Source organism: Pseudomassariella vexata (genome assembly GCF_002105095.1).
Source record: "Pseudomassariella vexata strain CBS 129021 chromosome Unknown BCR38scaffold_8, whole genome shotgun sequence".
Lineage (NCBI taxonomy): Eukaryota > Fungi > Ascomycota > Sordariomycetes > Amphisphaeriales > Pseudomassariaceae > Pseudomassariella > Pseudomassariella vexata.
This window is the reverse complement of record NW_024467963.1, coordinates 1,132,911-1,150,861: the sequence shown is the minus strand read 5'-3', so window position 1 is coordinate 1,150,861 and position 17,951 is coordinate 1,132,911. Positions and strand designations below refer to the sequence as shown.

The 17,951-nt window shown below is 53.8% G+C and overlaps 5 protein-coding genes across 5 annotated transcripts; 2 read left to right on the top strand and 3 right to left on the bottom strand.

The window, feature by feature from the left end:
• Nucleotides 1–1,559: 1,559 nt before the first annotated feature.
• On the bottom strand, nt 1,560–6,035 carry BCR38DRAFT_458448 (CobW/HypB/UreG, nucleotide-binding domain-containing protein; the record flags this gene model as incomplete). The annotated part of the gene is made up of 12 exons (XM_040862162.1): nt 1,560–1,619; nt 1,680–1,821; nt 1,872–2,075; nt 2,125–2,383; nt 2,532–2,980; nt 3,472–3,649; nt 3,721–3,837; nt 4,788–5,010; nt 5,066–5,561; nt 5,612–5,708; nt 5,767–5,862; nt 5,933–6,035. The coding sequence occupies 12 exons, from the start codon at nt 6,033–6,035 to the stop codon at nt 1,560–1,562; spliced, it is 2,424 nt and encodes an 807-aa protein (XP_040714907.1).
• A 390-nt stretch (nt 6,036–6,425) lies between these two features.
• Nucleotides 6,426–7,457, top strand: BCR38DRAFT_345161 (Mob1/phocein; the record flags this gene model as incomplete). Its single annotated transcript, XM_040856161.1, has 1 exon — nt 6,426–7,457. A coding segment is annotated over one exon (1,032 nt), but the record flags the coding sequence as incomplete, so codon positions are not given.
• Nucleotides 7,458–8,599: 1,142 nt separating this feature from the next.
• On the bottom strand, nt 8,600–9,623 carry BCR38DRAFT_225349 (uncharacterized protein). The gene has a single exon (XM_040854280.1). The coding sequence runs from the start codon at nt 9,344–9,346 to the stop codon at nt 8,774–8,776; it is 573 nt and encodes a 190-aa protein (XP_040714905.1). The 5' UTR covers nt 9,347–9,623; the 3' UTR covers nt 8,600–8,773.
• A 277-nt stretch (nt 9,624–9,900) lies between these two features.
• BCR38DRAFT_344223 (uncharacterized protein) lies at nt 9,901–12,284 on the bottom strand (the record flags this gene model as incomplete). The annotated part of the gene is made up of 5 exons (XM_040856086.1): nt 9,901–10,174; nt 10,325–11,124; nt 11,187–11,929; nt 11,986–12,013; nt 12,072–12,284. 5 exons carry the CDS (start codon nt 12,282–12,284, stop codon nt 9,901–9,903), a joined length of 2,058 nt encoding a protein of 685 aa, XP_040714904.1.
• Nucleotides 12,285–14,688: 2,404 nt separating this feature from the next.
• BCR38DRAFT_516363 (uncharacterized protein) lies at nt 14,689–15,694 on the top strand. The gene has a single exon (XM_040865096.1). The coding sequence runs from the start codon at nt 14,796–14,798 to the stop codon at nt 15,381–15,383; it is 588 nt and encodes a 195-aa protein (XP_040714903.1). The 5' UTR covers nt 14,689–14,795; the 3' UTR covers nt 15,384–15,694.
• The last annotated feature ends 2,257 nt before the right edge of the window (nt 15,695–17,951 follow it).

The window sequence follows — 17,951 nt, the reverse complement described above, 5'->3', positions numbered from 1 at the left end:
GTGACATGTCGAACAATGACTGAAGAGATATCAGGCTGACGCCACCTGCAAGCACATTATATATGCTCGTTCGAATCCTGAATATGCCTGAACCTCCCCAATGGCAAGAAAAACACTAATACTCTGGCTGTCATTGTACACGAGGCTCATTAATAAGCCAGGCAAGATGCTTTGCTTAGCGAGGAGCTCGAGGCTTTCTTCGCGCTAATCTTGGACGATCCCCCAGATCGAAGTGATATCACTTATAACTTCGGCATTCTGGCCACAGTCAAATATCCGATCCGATTGCGAGCGGTCAATGACAAAGCAAGCCTACGTGCTGTGACCAAGGCGACAGAGAGACTTGCCAAAGAAGCTGCAAATAAAGCTGCCAAAGCCGAGATAGAACGCATCTGAGCTGAAAAGGAAGCAGCGAAGCGAACTGCCAAAGCCGCAAAACAGCCCTCCAATGGGAGAACAGCGAGCGTACAACGACCGCGAGACCGGCGATGACCGCGCAGGTGGCAGGATGATGCCCCGAGGATGACATGGGATGCGAACATTATAACTTGCTGAAATAACTGGGAACCATCAGACGAAGGATTGCAATTCAGTGTAGAACTTGAGGGAAATGAGACGAAGTACCCATAGTAGTTCTGAGAAGAGTGGGTGGATACTGGACGCAATATTGCTCAATTAGGGTAGCTCAACGTAGCGAGATTGTTGTCGACTCATGCTAACCTTTGCATTATCAAAAACCTAGCTCCGCTACTCTCTCTTCTCAGTGGTAGCTTGTTCTTGCTTACAAGCAGGCAGGCAAGCCAAGAGCCGACAAAGCACGGTTCCCTCTTTCGGCCTCATCACACGGGTAAAAGCCTGTCTTGAGGTGAGTTGCTAAGGGAAAAATTGAGCTATGATGAAGGCGTGCCGCAGCCATTCCTCACTCTGCTCGGCCCTACCTTCTAGTCCTTTTCGCTACACGCGTCCAACGCCGAATTAGGCAAGCGAGGGCTCTGCAATCGCAAAGACTTTGGCTAGCGTTGGGTACGCATATACGAGTATACGACTCAATAAAGATGTGATGTTACTCTGTTGTACGCAGAGCCACATTAGAGATGTACTCAGAACTGAAGACCTACGAGACCTCAACAGAATATATCACTCGTCGCAACACCACACCGATCAACCATGCATGTCAGGCGGTAAGGGAAAATGAACAAACATCAAACAAGGCTCAACGCACAACGAACAGGACTTTACGGTCCCCGTATTGATTGACCCACCAAGGCAAACTACCGAAGCAGCATACACGCGTATCTGCCTTGCTTACTTATAGTTACTCAGGGACAGAATGCCAGTGTCCCCAACCCCGGCCGTGTCTGTGTCCGGGCCCGGCCCAGTGGTTGGCGTCTATCAATCAAAATCAAGCCAATCCGTGTGACCATGATTATTCCGTGTTTCCCCTTTAATGTCTCTTGCTTACTACTCCGACAACACGACAACGACAACGACAACAACGAAACGCCGCTGTTTGTGCTGCATATCCCATGCAGACAAGTCTCGATTCCCTTTTGGCTTCATCACGCAGCAGCTCCTTGGTTGAGCGTTTCCAGATCTGCATAGTGCAATATCATTTGCCGCTGGGGGCTTGTTAGTCGACTCATCAAGTTGGTCCCAGTTATGTCTCAAAGACAACTTACACGATCCTTCCGCCAGTTGTTGGTATCCCAGATGATGTAGTAGCCTTCTTCGTGGGTATGGCTGAGGGGGCGCGGCGTCATCAGGTCATCCTTCGTAAGCCAGACCTGAATCTTCTTGTGCCACCTCCAGTTGCGGTTGTTCCTATCAACGTCAGTATAAACTTGCCGGACGTGTGGTCAGTGGATCCTCACAGTTCCATCGCTGCCATGTGCTGCTTCATGTCGCCTGGGCAGCTGTAGAACATCCACATCAAAGTCTCCTCATTGAAACTCGATATTTTGTTCTCTAAAGGCTGCACGTTGGTCACGTTATAGCACTCGGGAAGACGGAAGTTAGGGATGGCAGGTCGTGGAGGTGCATCATTGACCACAGAGTAAACCTGGGTCGATATCGGTCTGGGTGCTACATTAGCAAAGAACATCAAACTAAGACAGCAAAACGTACTCAGGAGACTGCATATTCAGTCCGAATTGCGTCGGATCCACACCCGTCACCGCGGCATTGTAATCCGGGTAATTATTCATAAGCGTTCTCAGTCCCTTCAGGCCCCACTTGTCGATGGGTGCCATGCCGGCCAAGGGATCATGAACTGTTGTCGGCTGACCTTCCTTTTCCTCCGTGCCAGGGTTCGCTTTGCTGACAGGCGCGTCGTTGCCAACAGCACCCAGAGGATTCCGCCCGTCGGTAGATTGCACGGGACTATCTTGTGCAGACGATTGTGCAGTCAGATTCTCGAAGCCGGGCGGCTTCTGCCGGGGCTCTTCTCCAATTGCGCTTCTCACATCCAGGGGTCGCGAAGATCCTAAAGCTGAATTGGTAAACAGAAAATAAGTAGAGAGGTATGGACTAACCAGGTGTCGCAGATTCAGGTGACCGCACCTCGGTTGTTCGAGTGTTTGCCGACAAAGCATTAAGCAAACCGTTGCCGGTTCGGCCTTGCAGAGACGTCGGGGCGGGGCTTCCTTGGGCATTGAAGACGGACATTAAAGCCGATGCGCGTTCCTGTCCAATGTCACCGGTGCCATTTCGAAAGTCATTGTTATTTAGCGGTGGGAAGTCGTCAATGCTCCCCGGCTGCGGTTGCGATGCCTGACCCACGCTTCCTTGGCCAAATCGAAATGAGCCCTGATTCGAGGTGAGACGCGAAGCGGATGAGAAATCATCCTGTTGGCCCTGTTGGGAGGATGGAGTGGGCTGGTTTCTCTGTATGGGCGCCATGCCTCTGCTTCCTGTTATCGACCACAAGGATGATTGGCCTGCTGAGGAGAGTTGAGCGTTGTTTGACAGTGATGGGAACTCGCTAGAAAGACGTTAGCTGGTGACCGAAGACAGGTTGGTATGAAAGTGCGACGAATGTTGTTGGCACAAAGTTGAGATGATGAAGGGTGCCGCCACATGGGCAGTGGCTACGTGCAAATTAAAGTGCAGGTGCTAATGGAACAAGAAGACCCCAGGGTTATCAGGGAAGGTACCGCTTCAGAATATGCGCATAGGGCAGGCCATCGGAGGGATCATGAGAGGCCTGCTCGGAATCAGAGGATCGTTGATCCTTCATCTTTTGACGGTTGACAAGTCGAATTTTCTTCTTCAACATTGGTCGCGCGTTCCCTCCGTCCTTATCGGGCGCCATGATGAATGGCAGTGGAGGTGGTGATCCAGGCCAAGACCCGCTTTGGGTCGACGAGGATCAAAGGGAATTGGGGTGGGGGGAAGAACTGCGCTCATCCGTCCAAGTGTGTGTATTTGAAGCGAGGGGTGCTGAGGGAGGTGACGGAAATGTTGGGAACCTACGATAAATCGAGAGGTGTTGCTGGTTGCGAACCACTCAGGCTTTGAGCGAAACTGAGGTTTCCTCCGCCTCCTCCGCCTCCTCCTCCTCCTCCTACTCCTAGTTGTCTTGCTGGATTTTGAAGTCCTCCACCGCTCATGGGGACACCACCTCCAAACACCCACCCACTTCCATTATTCGCTGTATTCACCACGTACTACATCAGTCTTTGCTCAAGCTGCGGCAACAGGGGACCTTCCATTTTCCCGTACCTAATTTGCCGTTGGGTAATCGACTTGTCACTGATCTACCTGGCTGTGGAGGTTGTTGTTGCTGTTGTTGAGCTCCGAATGGAGTCGGCATCCCTCGAAGGGTTTGTGGTACGGCACCTGGGATCATCGCAACGATTAGCGCTGGCCGAACACAATCTAGACGTATCCGTTCAAGCAAATATTTATTTCATAGCGATTACGACTGCACGACTCCCTCGACATCCTCATCTATATGCCCAGATCACGCAAGAGAGACAGTCCAGTTGGGGGCCAGGGTGCCGGGGTTGAGGCGAGACGAGGCCAGCCAAGCCGGTCCCATGTCTCCCCCAGTCCCAATGGCCGCAGCCGGCAGTCGCATAGCCTTGAGCTGCACATAGACAGCATCGAGAAGAAGGGAGCGGACGTCGAGGGATATGCGCGAGGAGACACAGCCGTCGGGTTGGTGGAAGGCACACAGCGGGGCACGCGAGGCCTCGAGAAGAAGGTGAGCACTACCTGGTCGATTCATGACGGATTTTGGGGTTTTTCACAGCTGGTTTCGATGGCTCGCCGTGAGCTCATGGGTCCGATGTGGGAGGACTGCGCCGGGCGGTGATGATGTCTCGAATTTATTCCTAGAGCGAGTTGGGATTGTATGTAGTGAAGCTTCGCGGTCGCAGGCAAGTTTTAGACTACAGGCCAGGGTCGTATGCGCTAGTGCTTTCAATAAGGCGAACCTCGCGTTTGCCTGGTCCGTGCCAGCTTCTAACAAAGATCTCTCCACATTCAATAAATTTCAGTGGAGTGAGCGAGTACTTCGAGGTATCGCCGACGTTGTATCCATCCAGTGGCCTCGAACTGTTTCTACGAACGGTGCTTCTTCGTACAACGCTGCGTTTGCCGGTTTCTTGCATTCATTTGGATTTGCGAGAAGCTACAGCATCTTTGCGCAGGTCTCATGCTTCCAGGTTGCTATTGTCCAATTGCACACAGGAAGCTGCGCTCAAGGTCAACTCCCTGGACCTCTCTGCCAATGAGGACAATCTTTCCCGATACCGAAGTCCCATCCTCAGCAGAAGACTTCGGACTGTCGAAAATCTCAAATATCTCCCGAACGCCTTGGACCATCTTTATATCTCCATTTTTGAAGACCAGGCGTGCCTTCAGACGATGGATTTCAACCTCTTTCGTCTCATTCGTCCCCACGCCCGGCACCAGACTCTCCCACAAAATCGATCGCAACCAACCATCAACCTTTGCGAGCTGATCTGAATCGAGCGGCGGCACGTTGATTGCGAAGGTGGAAATGGTCTACACCAAATGTCAGCATTTTCTTCCCCATGGCTCTTGATGAGGCTTCACGCACAGAGTCGAGATGACTGTGACCCTTGTCCGCCGTGTCCAAGGTATCAACCTGATCATAGGCGTGGAGGTCCAGAAGGAGTCCTTCCAGCTGGGGCACTTCACTTTGGCTTGTTACGTGAATTTTGGCCAATCCGTTGATGGCTTGTATGCGCGACTTGACTTGGTCGAGTTCTGCAGCATCGACAAGATCGCACTTGTTGATGACTATCACGTCGGCGTGTGAAATCTGAACATGAGCAGTTGTCACGAGCGGACCATGGCTATGATCAACATGCCCTTCAACCTTGCCCGAGGGATCATCTAGATTCCGCAGAATATTCTTGGCATCGACCAGGGCAACGATACCGTCGAGGTAGATGGTGCTTCCAAGGCCATCGTCAACCCAGAATAGGGGAGCCAAGTTGCCCGGATCTGCGAGGCCTGTCGTCTCGAGGAGAATGTAATCAAACGCCCCCTTCTTCTCCATCAGACTCTCTATAGCGTTTACCCCGGCATCTCTATGAGCATGTTAGAAAATGCGTCCAGGATTCGGCTGGGTGTGTGGTACTTGACTGAGCAGCAGATACAACCGTTGCCGACCTCAAGCCATTCCTCGACCTTTTCGTCGCCCTTATTCACCGTGAGGGACTTCTCAATATCAAGAGCTGCATTTTTCGATGTGAGAAAGGAAAGACGAACAGATACGTGGAGATTTCGACATACAATCGCCAAATTCATTCATAATGACCGCAATTTTCTTGCCATGCTGGGCAGTTAAGATGTAATTCAGCAACGTGGTCTTGCCAGCACCAAGGTAGCCTAGCCCTCAATTCAGTCCTCGCATCCATCCATGGATTACCCTGTCTGTGCGGCTTCGAGCAATACATACCCGTAACAATGGTGATGGGCACTTTCATTGCTGGGTTCTCCTCATCTGCAACGGCTGGCGTTGTTTCCACCAGGTCAGGCGGTGCTTCGTCGTCGATGTCCATTTCTTGAACAGAGATCAAATTTTCAGTGACTTGGTTACCTAAATACTGTACACCTGACCTTGGCGATCGATTAGAGGTGAATGTATTTGATGAGACTATGTTAAAAAGCTCGTCTTGCTCATTACGCCCTGGATAACTGTTAGTGCATCCCCAGATTTTATGTGGGGTCAGCTAAACGGCCTGTGCGCTACAGCGCAGTTGCTGCTGCTGACGGAGTCCGAGGTTATCTTGTCAATCCGAACTAGCTCAAGTCTTCTCCTTCTAGCCGCCTCGCTCCTGAAAGTTAATAACACGACGCCCCCGCCGCCGCCGCCGCCGAAAACCGACGACTCCTCGCAGTCGGCATCTCGAATCGACTTGAGGCTCGGGCCTCACGCACCCGTCGCAAACATGTCGATGCCATCAAGCTCGCCGCGACTTCCCAGTCCACCACCACCAGCCGAGATCCAGATAGGGCCCAAGTCGCCAGGACTGGGTGCGACAGCTAACCGCCAAGCACAGCAGATGGAGCAGAATATGGCCGACGCGAATGCCAAACGGCGCATCCACCCAGGCACCAAAGCCGAGCACATGGCTGCTGGACCGCCGCTGGTGCCTCTCAACGAGCTCGACTCGGCCTTCCAGCTACAGGAACATCTTGCCGCTCTCCACTATCACCTCAGCGCCCAAAACACCCTGCCCATCTCGCGCCAGACGGCCGTCCAGCTCGCCACCCCTCCCCCCGGCATCGACCGTACCCTCTGGCTCTACGAGCTCTGCCGCTTCCTCATCGCCCAGTGCAATAGCCTGATCGTCGGCTTCCTCTTCGACACGCCCGCCTGCTCCCAGGCCACATGCCCCGAGATGCGCGCCTCTGAGTGGCAGTTCCTGTGCGCCGTCCACGACCAGCCCAAGAGCTGCTGTGCCATCGACTACTGCTGCCACACGCTCGACTGGGCTGCCGGCGTCGTGACTAACCCCAAGATCTTCCCGAGCCGCTTCGTCGTCCTGCACGAGGGCCACGACAAGAACGCCGTCCAGAAGAACCTCGTCAACGTCTTCCGCCGCCTGCACCGCATATTCGCCCACGCCTGGTTCCAGCACCGCGGCGTCTTCTGGTCCGTCGAGGCCCAAACGGGGCTCTACGTCTTCTTCAAGACCGTGTGTGACCTGTACGACCTTTTGCCCCAGGAGAACTATAAGCTCCCACCTGAAGCCGAAGGCCTCGAGCCCGCAACGTCGGAGAAGGACGACAGCCAGCCCAAAGTGACGCAGATTGCGAAACCTCCCGCGCGGGAGAGCGAAGGCGCGGGACACGAAGAGGATCACCATAGCATGATGGCCAGACGGTCCAACACAGCGCGACACTCCAGTCGTCCGTCCGTGGGGAGCGCTGTGACGACCGTCATTGAAGAACGGGAAGATGATTCTTCCGAGATGGCCAAGAAACTCAAAGGCATTCACATCACTGCGCCCGAGACGGTCGAGGAGGAATCCGAGGTCGAGGTCTCCGTCCTCGTGGAAGGCGAATACAAGGATGAGAAGCCCAGCAATGCTCCGACAGAGGTGCCGCCACCTCCTGAACACGGCGAGGATCCTTGGACAACGCGGAGTGTGGTAGTCGACGTGCAAGATGTACCTGTGGAAGATGACGCACCTGTCGATGGACAGGGCGAGAAACTTACGAAGGAGAACTCGCTGGATGGCGGAGAAGTCCCTGCACTCGAGCACGAAACGTATACTGAACCAGAGAAAGGGGAGAACCCGACGGAGAGCGCCGATATACTTGCCCCAGCAACGGCGAACCAGGAAGAACCCTCATCCGCAAGCGGTGCAGAAGCCACAGGAGACAGCACGGCCGACGAGGTAAAGAGTAGCAAAGCACCCACCACCGAGGATAATCAGAAGGCGAAGGAGCAGCAGAAAGAGAAAGAAACAAACAAGGAAACCCCGTCTGGCACCGATCCGTAGAGCGAAGCGATGTCTAGGCTAGATAAGTTGCTATCCATGGAGGAGGATCAAGAAGATGGCGATGCAGACGTGGGGCCGAGCGTTAGGCCCACGCGCCGAAGATACGGGAGACGGCCAACCGAGATCTCGTATTCGGATACTTGGGGACGAGAACGGCGAGCCCACTTTTGAGCGAGGCGTAAATAAGGCCATCACCAGACTCTGTAGAGGACGAGGGGTTTGAGATCGGGTAATGAGGGATTGGTTCCAGGAATCAGGGGCTGATTGGGCATAGAAAAGGGATGGATGGATACCCTCATGCCACGGGAAAAGAGAAGAGCGAAAGAGGGGAGAGAGAGGAGAGGGGAGTCGTATACTGTAATAACATATTCCCGAGGGGCAGGCAGACAGACAGAGCAGGAGCTTTGATACGTCATTATAAAGTCTATAATAGTGTCTAGGGCTATGATATAAGCAAAGTGAAGGGAACTAACTACACGATGTGGAGAGTTGGGTATGTGTTGAGAAATGTTCACGTTGATATAATGACTATATAAATGGGTATGTACGTATATATGTGTGAGATTTTGTGCCGTGACAATGCAAACAGATACTTCAGTATCTTTCTTGTTTGTTGAGTCAACCAACCCCCCTTTGAATTTTCTGTATTCCAATTTCCAAGTGCCATTGAATGGATGAATGGATGCCTTTCCCATGATGTATTTGTGTATGTAAATCCTGAACCAACGCCTGTTTTTCCGGAACGAAGAGGGGAGGAGGGGGGAAGGGGGAGAATGTGTATTATGCGTTTATATATATTTATAGATATCGTGGTGAGTATTAGTGTACTCATTCAACGACATCTTTCCCGAGTGCTTCATTGAGATGTGCGCTTTTGATTGGAAGAGGGTGGGCCGCAGTGAGGTGGATGCTCGAAGCAGGAAGATTAGAGCTCGGGTGCGTCTGATGAGTCCTTTGGTGCTGGCAGCTGAAAAGGTGTCGACGACGCCGGTAAGGTCCTTCTGGGTCCAAGCAGGTCTTGAAGCGCCATCATGAAGAAAGCTACAGGGGATTTGCAGGACTGGTCGAAATCGTCGACGAAACCAAGCCATGATGAGGAGGAGCTTCTTGGGGTCATTAATCCATCCGAGCGAGGCTGCAGAGTTATGCGGCCCGTGGGTTATGAGACCGAAGCGAGGTAGGCGAGGTGGTACCCGAACCCGACTCTGGAAGCTGCTTGTGAACGTACACAATACGCAACTTGTACGTAGACTTGTTACACCTACACCCGCACGCACGCAGGAAAAGCCTTGGCCTCCCCTCGCGTTACCCAGGGGCAGATCTTGCAGTTGAGGTTGTCGCATGAATGATCTGCCCTCCATGATTACCTAACCTACCCCAGGCTGCCTGAGCCCCCCGCGCGTCCCCTTTTTTTCTTGCCTTTGTCTGGGACCTGGGTGCCGCAATCCCCCAGTTCGTCCGATGTCAGAACGTGGCGGTGCCCCCCTGATGTAGTTCTTCCCGTGCCGAGCCGGGAACACAAGAGTTTTTGGAACTTGACGCGCACGCGCACGCGCTGGGCCCCCAGGTCGGGGTCCACCTGTTCGCAGCCAGCAGACCTTGCAGGTTGCAGCATCTCGGCTAGTATTCCGTCCGGGCGGCTTTTGCCGCGTCGCCTGATGTCGTCCAAGTCCCAACCCCCTGGTCGTTCAAGACGGATATGCTCGCAACCCCGAATGTGGAAATCAAGTGCGTCGCCAGTGTCATGTGCTGAGACGAACGACGTGTTCTGCCACGCTGTGTTAATCTCAATGTGCCCGTGGCACAGCCTTGCCGGCAGTCGATCGGGACATCTGCCATCCAGCTCCTATGCCTAGCCATTGCTACGCCTTCAGCGGTTCGCCAGGGATTGTCTCGTCTCGTAGATCATGATATGCTATGCTTTCCCTCGCAATGGGCCACCGCTGGGCGGTTCGATCGGTGAGGGTGTGTCATCGTTGTGGAAGCGCATTTTGGCGAAGATTGCACTCATTTCCCGCAGGCTCTCCGTTTGATCGGAAACAGGGTTGGCCGAACGCTCATCGGCAAAGGCACGTGTGCTTTGGAGAACATGGCTGAGTCCCTCTTCATTTGGAAGCCACCAGTGCACACAGCTCGGGTCCTGGAATAACTCGGCCATGCGTCGCCGCATTGGTAGTGGGAAGAGATACCTACAGAAGCAAATCACACATTGTTAGCTGTATCCTTAAAGTACAAACTTCTGCAAAGGCGCGTCACGCCCGACCTGGAGTGACTTTACGGCACCAGGGCTCGGGAGGATTAAATGGTGATGGGTAGGGGTTTGAACTCGAAGGACTTACCCCAACCTTTCGATCAAGGCAAACTTCCGCCTCATCCACATGTGATGCTTCGTGTCTCGGGGAACGAATAATGCGGCAATGGCCAAGGGCGCGTGCAGTATGACTATGGTGCCTTTGGGAGTCAATGGCCACTTTTGGACCATCTCGAAGATCTGGCAAATTGTGAATGCGAGATTCCTCAGCTCGGCCGACGGTTCCTGCTGCAATGCCAGGGCCTCCTGACTCTTGTGCATCATGGTGATGGAATGCCATTCGGCAAGCAGCAGCGTCGTCGAGAATAACGGATGCCCGTACAGGTAGCCTGCAGCGTACGGGTCGACGATGTCGTCCTCACCCAGCCGTCTTGCATGCGCGAATTCGTTTATGCGGTAAGCCGGATCGACCAGCGCAGGGTCTAGATCGTCTCGCCACTCGTAGAGCCGTGCGGTTAGATGGTCGTGCTCGGTAGCAAACTCTTCGCTAGACAGCTCGCCTCGACCTCCCCTTGCGTAGAGGATCGACATGTCGACAGAGATCAGACGCAGTGTGGCAGACGCCGCCTCCGTCTTCCAGCTTACGTGATCGCCGTCGGTGGTGACTTGGTTCTCGTAGTATTCTACTGCTGCAGAGAACCAACCTCGGGGCAGTCTTGTCTCGAAGCCGCCCATCATTCCAACAAACACGTCGAACCGAACATACCAAGTCAACAACATGCGAATCACAGGCGACTGCAGGGCCGCCTGGGGCGTGAGGAGCTGCAGCATAATCTGCAGCGCAGCTTTCTGATGGCCCATGAGATTCACCCAGTCGCCCAGGTATTCCTAGTTCCAAATCAGTAAAAGCTTAGGCCGTAGTTTGACAGCAGTGCTGCTAGCAGGCTTACCTCGATGGTTGCGAGCTGCAAGATAGCAAGCAGCGTCGCCGTATGTTGCTTTTCACGTTTCTTGAACGAGTTCAATAGACATGTAACACTTTTATTATGGTATTGCAGGAATGCCTGGACGTCACCATGCGGATCCTGGATTGCGTGGTGGTAGGCCGAGAAACCGACGAGGGCGTAGAGCAAAGCCTCGTTGCCGGGTTTAACGGCGGCGCTCGGCAGAAAGACTCGGAAGAAATCATCTGGGTCGTTGATGACGCAGTAATGATGGTACGTCATGTTGGTGTAGAAATAGTCGAGGTAGAAGCGTAGGTCTGGCGGCAGATGTGACCAGTCGGACGGTGCGGACGGGATGGATGGATCCGAGGCGTGGAAAGGCATGGCGAAGCTCACACTTGTCCCTGTAGATACTGATGGCGATGAGCTCTTGTAACTCTTGTCTAGCGAAGGCGTCTCTGAGCTGTGCCGCGTGCTTGTCCTGGGCAGGTTTAAAGCGGAAGTTGTGCTCGCCCTTCTGAGTGAGTCGAGAGATCGCAGCATTCGAGGCGAACTGTCTTCGGGCTCCTCTTCATCCGCGATCGGCTCCAATTTGGTCTCTCTCTCGCTGTCCTCGTCGTATACCTCAGGCGAAGAAGCCGGGCTTGCTTGGGTGCCGCCAGCAGCTTCATTGGACGACGCCGTCGCCTCCGAGCCTTTCGTTGCCTGCGGTTCCGGATATAAGCAGTCTCTTTTGCCTTTGCGACATCCTGTAGGCTTTCATCAGGGATTTGTTCCAAAGTTTCAAGGGGTTCAATTTCCTTACTCTCACAAACCGGATGGGCTTCGTCACACTAGAGCGGCAGCAGCTTAGCAAGTTACACAACTAGAGGCACTGCATCATATTCTCACCTTTACCCGTCTACTTCGACAGGTGTAGCAGCCAGACCGGGTCCGCCGATGCTTGACGTGGTCCAGCCCCGGTGCAGACTTTCTTCGACTTCGGCCGTTCTGGGATTTGGGAGGTTGGAACATGATGGGGTCTGGGAAGCCGGCAAAATACCCTAGGTTCTGGTACGGCGTGGTCACGGCCCCGCCGCCACCGCCGCCGCCTCCCAATTGCATCGCGACATGATGAGGATGCATGTGGGTATCTTGTTGGTTGGGTGAAGGGTGCTCCCCGCCCGCCGCCACCGATGACAGGTACTGTTGTTGATAGTAGTCACTCATCCTTGGGGATCTGACTACGGGAATGCCCAACAAATAGACGCGTTGGCGCCGATGGGGTTCGAAAACTGCGTCAGGCTAGAAAGAGAAGAGGATGCGGGGGATCCATTGGCTCCTGTCCAAATCTGAACAGCTCGTCGCAAGGCTTGTTTGTGGTCTTCGGTTTGATGTTTTGAATGGCCGTCGGACGCGGCAGCACAAGTTCGAGGATGTTGCTTCTGCCGATAAGAGAATCCGACTGAATGGACTTTGCTCCAACAAGAAGAGGGCAGAGGCGGAGGTTGTCGGACTGGGTAACCAGACGAGTGGGTATTATATTCAAAGCCGCTCCTGAAAGATCGACCCTGGGTTAAGAGAGATTCCAGTAAAAGAGCCGGTTCGACTCAAGTCAAGCATCCAGTCAGAAATTTCCTTCGGACCAATAAGCGCTCTGGGTAAAAGATCTGGTATCATGTAGGGAAACCAGTGAGGCAACTACCCAGGGTACTAGCGGCGGTTGGTGACTTGTCTAGCCCTCTTTTCCACAACAAGGCTTAGAGCGACAGAGTGATAGACGGGGCCGCTATTCCAAACAGCCAAGGGGTGCGGCAACCACGTTTATTTACGTTGTATGGACCCTCAGTACTTGGTACGAATACCTCGGATCCGTAGTGCTCGGGTGAGCTAAGCTGCGACGGAAGCAATGTCAAGGCCACACGCAAGTTCTGCTACGTGTGGCTACTTGGACGGGGATTGTTCACGGGATCTGAACTGGATGTGGGGTTGGTGGGTTGATGCTGGCGGCGCCCCCCCCCTTTCCGAAGTATCTGGCTGTATGTCCGCTGTCAAGTGTCGACAGGGTCGAAGCAGCGGATGGCGAGGAAAAGTCGGAGACCTGCTGACGGGACGTTATAGCGGGGGCTTTGTTGCGTAAATGTGTAGCCTGTCCCGGGAGCAGATAAAGACCAAGGGTTCCTTGGGAGGCTGATATTGGGTGCTATGCGTGTCAGAAGGCGGGTGATCGTCTCCGACCGCACTGGATATTAGGGACGCCGTACTTAAAGAAGGTGCAGGTGCAGGTGATCAACCGGAATCCGAGATCCCCTGTCCGGTGTGGAACTAGAGCACCTTGGTTGCTTGTTGTCACGGGGGTATGACGAATGGCGATCCTCGACTTCCGCAACTAGGCTTTGACGCTCGCTGAAGACTGGAGTATATCCCGGGAGCAATGCTGCAATCAGGGCACCGGCCGAGATGACCTAAGTCTTCTAAGTGTTCAATCTTAAAGTGATCGTCAGCAGCCCAGGTTTTCGGCCGCGGCCACGGAGTAGACTGGGCCGTATGGAGTACCACAAGGTAGAGATATACACAGTAAAGATGGCGCGGGACAATTACTGTAAACACTCGAGCCTGCTGTCGATGATACGTAGACCAGAGTGAGTGACAGCCCGGGAACCGTCCGTTAGTACCAGGATAGAGCCCCGTATGCTATACCAAGCTTGGACCGCAAATTGCACAAAGGTTACCTACTCTTGGCTTTGGGGCTAGGCCTATTGGTTGGTCCAATATGTTTGGCTCTGGTTTTTTGATATCCAGTATTGAGATTGGTTGAGATGATAAATTATGGAACAATATGAGCACCGCGGTGTTGAGGAACCGGATTGCGTCTTTGGCGGGTTTTGACCTCTTCACAAAGCCGATCTCCAGTGTCCCAGGAAGACGGTGAAAACGCAATAAGAGCTGATCCGTCGGAAGCTACTGTAGGGAGGGAAACCGTACAGGAATAGACCGAATGTCAGAGAGAAGAGACGAATGCATTGGCTGCCCACTAACGCACCCATCCATGTGGGAATGATGTGTTCGTCCTGCCTAGCCATTAGCACTAGCAACCACGGTGGCCAAATCCTTGGCTCTTAGGCCAGGATACCGAAGTAGGTAACTCACCGTACCGAAGTTCGAATAGGCGCCTTTGGGTAGCCGTTACAGCAGGGGAAGACTGTGAGATAAGGCCACGGCAAGTAGATACCAGGGTCATCATCTACAGCCATGGGGGTGCCCAGAACGCCTTCGAGGAGTGGGGAGCCAGGGCCCAGGGGGGGGTGGGAGGGAGGGGCAAGGGGGGGAAATTCGTTCACCGCAGGGATCGGGACAAGTTGCGAATTTCTGTCATGCGGTTTGATTATCAGCGGTTAGCAGCGATTTCTGGTGAATACTGAAAGCCAGTTGCGCCCGAGACGACTTGAGGTCCAGAGAAAGGACTTTATGTTCGATAGGTGGTTGCTCGTGCTGGGCGATACAACGGGGAAATCTTTGCAACTTTTGTCACGGAAGCCTTTAATAAGGCTGCTATAGTTGGTTCAAGCAGGGCCGTTGAGCGGTTCGCACGACTCGCAGGCCCTCCTTCAGCATGTACAGCCCACGAACCGTCCCATGCAATGCGGCGAAGATGAAGTGCAACATGGGTACGGTCCCATCGAGGACAGGGATGCAGAAGAAACTGGAGCTTCAACAAGTGGCCAGAACCCGGATAATATTATTAGGCACGGGTTTTCGACAGCTAGCATAAGGCTTGCCCGATGCCGCCATCGTGAGGATACCACCTCGAATGGAATAGTGAACGACAGCCCGAAACCAAGCAGCCAAGGAAGGCCTTGCAGATTGACCCTAGGTCCAGATGAAGGCCAAGCGCATGGAAGCACAGACCAGAGTAAGTACAAGCACACTAGGAGAAGTAAAGAAAAATGCGACGGCAACTACACGTATGTACATGTTAATTACCGTCGCTTGGCTCCAAACCCGAGGTGGTGGGATGAGGAAGGAGGGCCACAGATCGATCCTTGCAAGGTTCAACGACATGCCATGCAATGCCACCAGAAGCTATGGGCAAGCAAGCGCCGCAGGTTGCAACCACTTGGAATAGGTGGACGGCCTGGGCCGTACAGCACAAAAGCACCATCTCTCTACGCTGCAAACTGCAAATGCGATCATGCCAGCGATGGGTTCTTCGGACGGACGTAGATCGGCCCATGCGTGGTAGATGCACCAGGAACAGAGACGGCCATCAGTCGTCCCAGCCGACCCCAGCCAGACCAAGCCGGCGAGTTGGCAACCACTGTCGTCCTGCAGTGGTTCGTCTCTTGTTGATGCCGTCTCGAGTCGCACGAAGACCGATCGAGGGCGACACACACGGACTGGACATCCGGCACAGCGGATGAGGAAATCTTGACGGCGCCGGCGTCGCAACTTGCTTTGACGTGGATGGACAGACGTCCCCGATTCACCCGTTGCGTGCATGGGAAATGATGATCCCAGTACGGCCACAAGCCCATGTCCGCCAATTTGCCTCCCCTTCCACCAACCACCACGTCGTTGCAGCCGCCATCTCCCTCTACGCCGGCATGCGAGCCGAAGGAAAAAGAGGACCAAGCTGCGCGTGCGGCGCGTGGCAGCACAGTACAGGTACAAAGGTTACGGCCCAAATTCGCAGCAGCAGCTCGAAGTGGAGCCCGACGGTAAGAAAGCGGGATTGTGTACTAGACAGTGCCGCGCCCTGCAGCCTCGCGAGCTGCAGTGGACACATCCACTAATTGCTAGGGCACGCCCTCTGAAGTATAGGAGTCGAGCCGCTAGAATGCACTTGATCACAGGGAGCTTCGAGACAGCAGGTGTAAACCGGGCGCGATGTGACCGCACGGACCAAAGGTCTACTGAGGTGCTATAGCACGTGGCCGCAACCTTTCGTACGGGTACAGAGTCGCGGAGAAGGTGCAGATGGGTAGAAAACGAGGACGATGCAGAAATCAGCATCGGCCCTTGTTGCTGCAGTTCTGGCGTGCCTCGGCGGGCGGGACAATAAGGGAACGTTGACCTGAGACTTGACCCCGAAAGAAAAGAGATGGGACGGAAAAAATTAATTAGGTGACGCCCCAGGCCCCCGTCTTACACGTGGGTTTGGTGGAAGTTGTTGTCTCTCCATGCATTTAACCTTAACTTCCTGATCCAATGATATATACTGCCGGCGCTTGTGCTTTCCCGTGCAATGCTCAAGTGTGCGAGGCGGATTGCATTTTCCAGCCGGCCTGCTGGTGGCCACGACTTCTTGCTGCTTCGCGTTTTATAGTCAACCTAGGCATGGGAACGGCCGCCATTGCCACCTACCATGGTAGATGCAGGCCGGATTGACCCAATGCAGGCGACCCCATTCGCAATAGGCAATGCACCTACGCGACACGCCAGGCCCGGTGCCACGGCAGTGCCCGGATTAAGAAGAGCCTACGTACTTTAGGTACCCATCCGTGGATGCATGGATACAGGCAGTTAAGATTAGCGCCATGGCACTGTTCTAGAATGAGGACGTCGGTTCAGTAGAAGTCGCAGAATGAAGGGGAGACACGTGGACCTGCGGTGGTTTGGAACTCGTCTGCCGAGCCAAGCTCCTATAATTGAAGTGGATAGATAACTCCGTAAATCCGCAGCTTTCCAGCGCGTTTGGCACGTCCCAAGGCCACTCAAGGATGACATGTTTCCGCTTTCTTGGAACACAGCCTTTTTAAGTGGCCTCTCGACTCGAACACCACGGTCATTGTTGTCATTTGACCTTGGGAGCAGGATTTTACCTCGAGACGCAATTTTAACCACAGGACTCCAAGTCTGGTTCTCGCCGGCAGACTGACCTCGACCTTCCCCACAACCGGCGTCGGAAACTTGAAAGTTTCCATACGACGTCGCAGGCACGAGTGGACCGACCCTATTTTCCGGCTCATAATAGCAACAACATTCAAAAGGCCAGTTTTGACGTCGGCCCATGGGTCCCGATACTAGCTTAGGTGTGACTACTTCGTACGCTTTCCGTACGCTTTGGTAACTCGGCCGTCGTCACTGGTCTTTTGCCCGGTTATACCCAAAGTAACTGGTTGTTGAGACGCCATCAAGTGGTGATTGCCAGCCAAGCTCTTTTGTGTTACCGAGAGACATGGTACAGCAAGCTCACGTCGTACAATCCGATTCGGCGGTTCCATGGTGGTGGGGGCTACACCGCACCGATGGGTTACCGCAGAATCGGACAAAGAATTTTGGCCGTGCTTGTGTAACGCGTCATGTGTTTAATCTGCTACGATACAAAGTCTGATGAGGCTCGGCCATAGATAGTAACGGGGTAGGGAGAGCAGCGGTAGCGAACACATGTCAATAGGTACGTAGATAGATACCTGCGCCGTAGGTACGAAGGCAATCGATCGGGGCCTAAAAGGCGACAGATTCTCCAATCCTTGCGCTTGTGACGGGCTGCCCCAAGCCGGCGGATCTGCATTGCCCTTCTCTCGCCCGGGTCATCCCGGTGATGATATGGGCTAGGCGCCTTCTTAAGAAGGTAGTTCCATAGCTGCAGCCCTCGAAGCTACGGATTGCTGCGTGTAACCTACGTCTATGCTTCGACATTTGAAATACTGCTCTGGCTCGGTTCGGGACAGTTCAGCCAGACAATAATCCTTCACACCCACACCCATCCTTAAATCGACCAGATGTCCGTTTGATGTATTAATTTTATCTTGAGCTTGAACAAGAGTCGAATCTCCGCATGACTGTTCG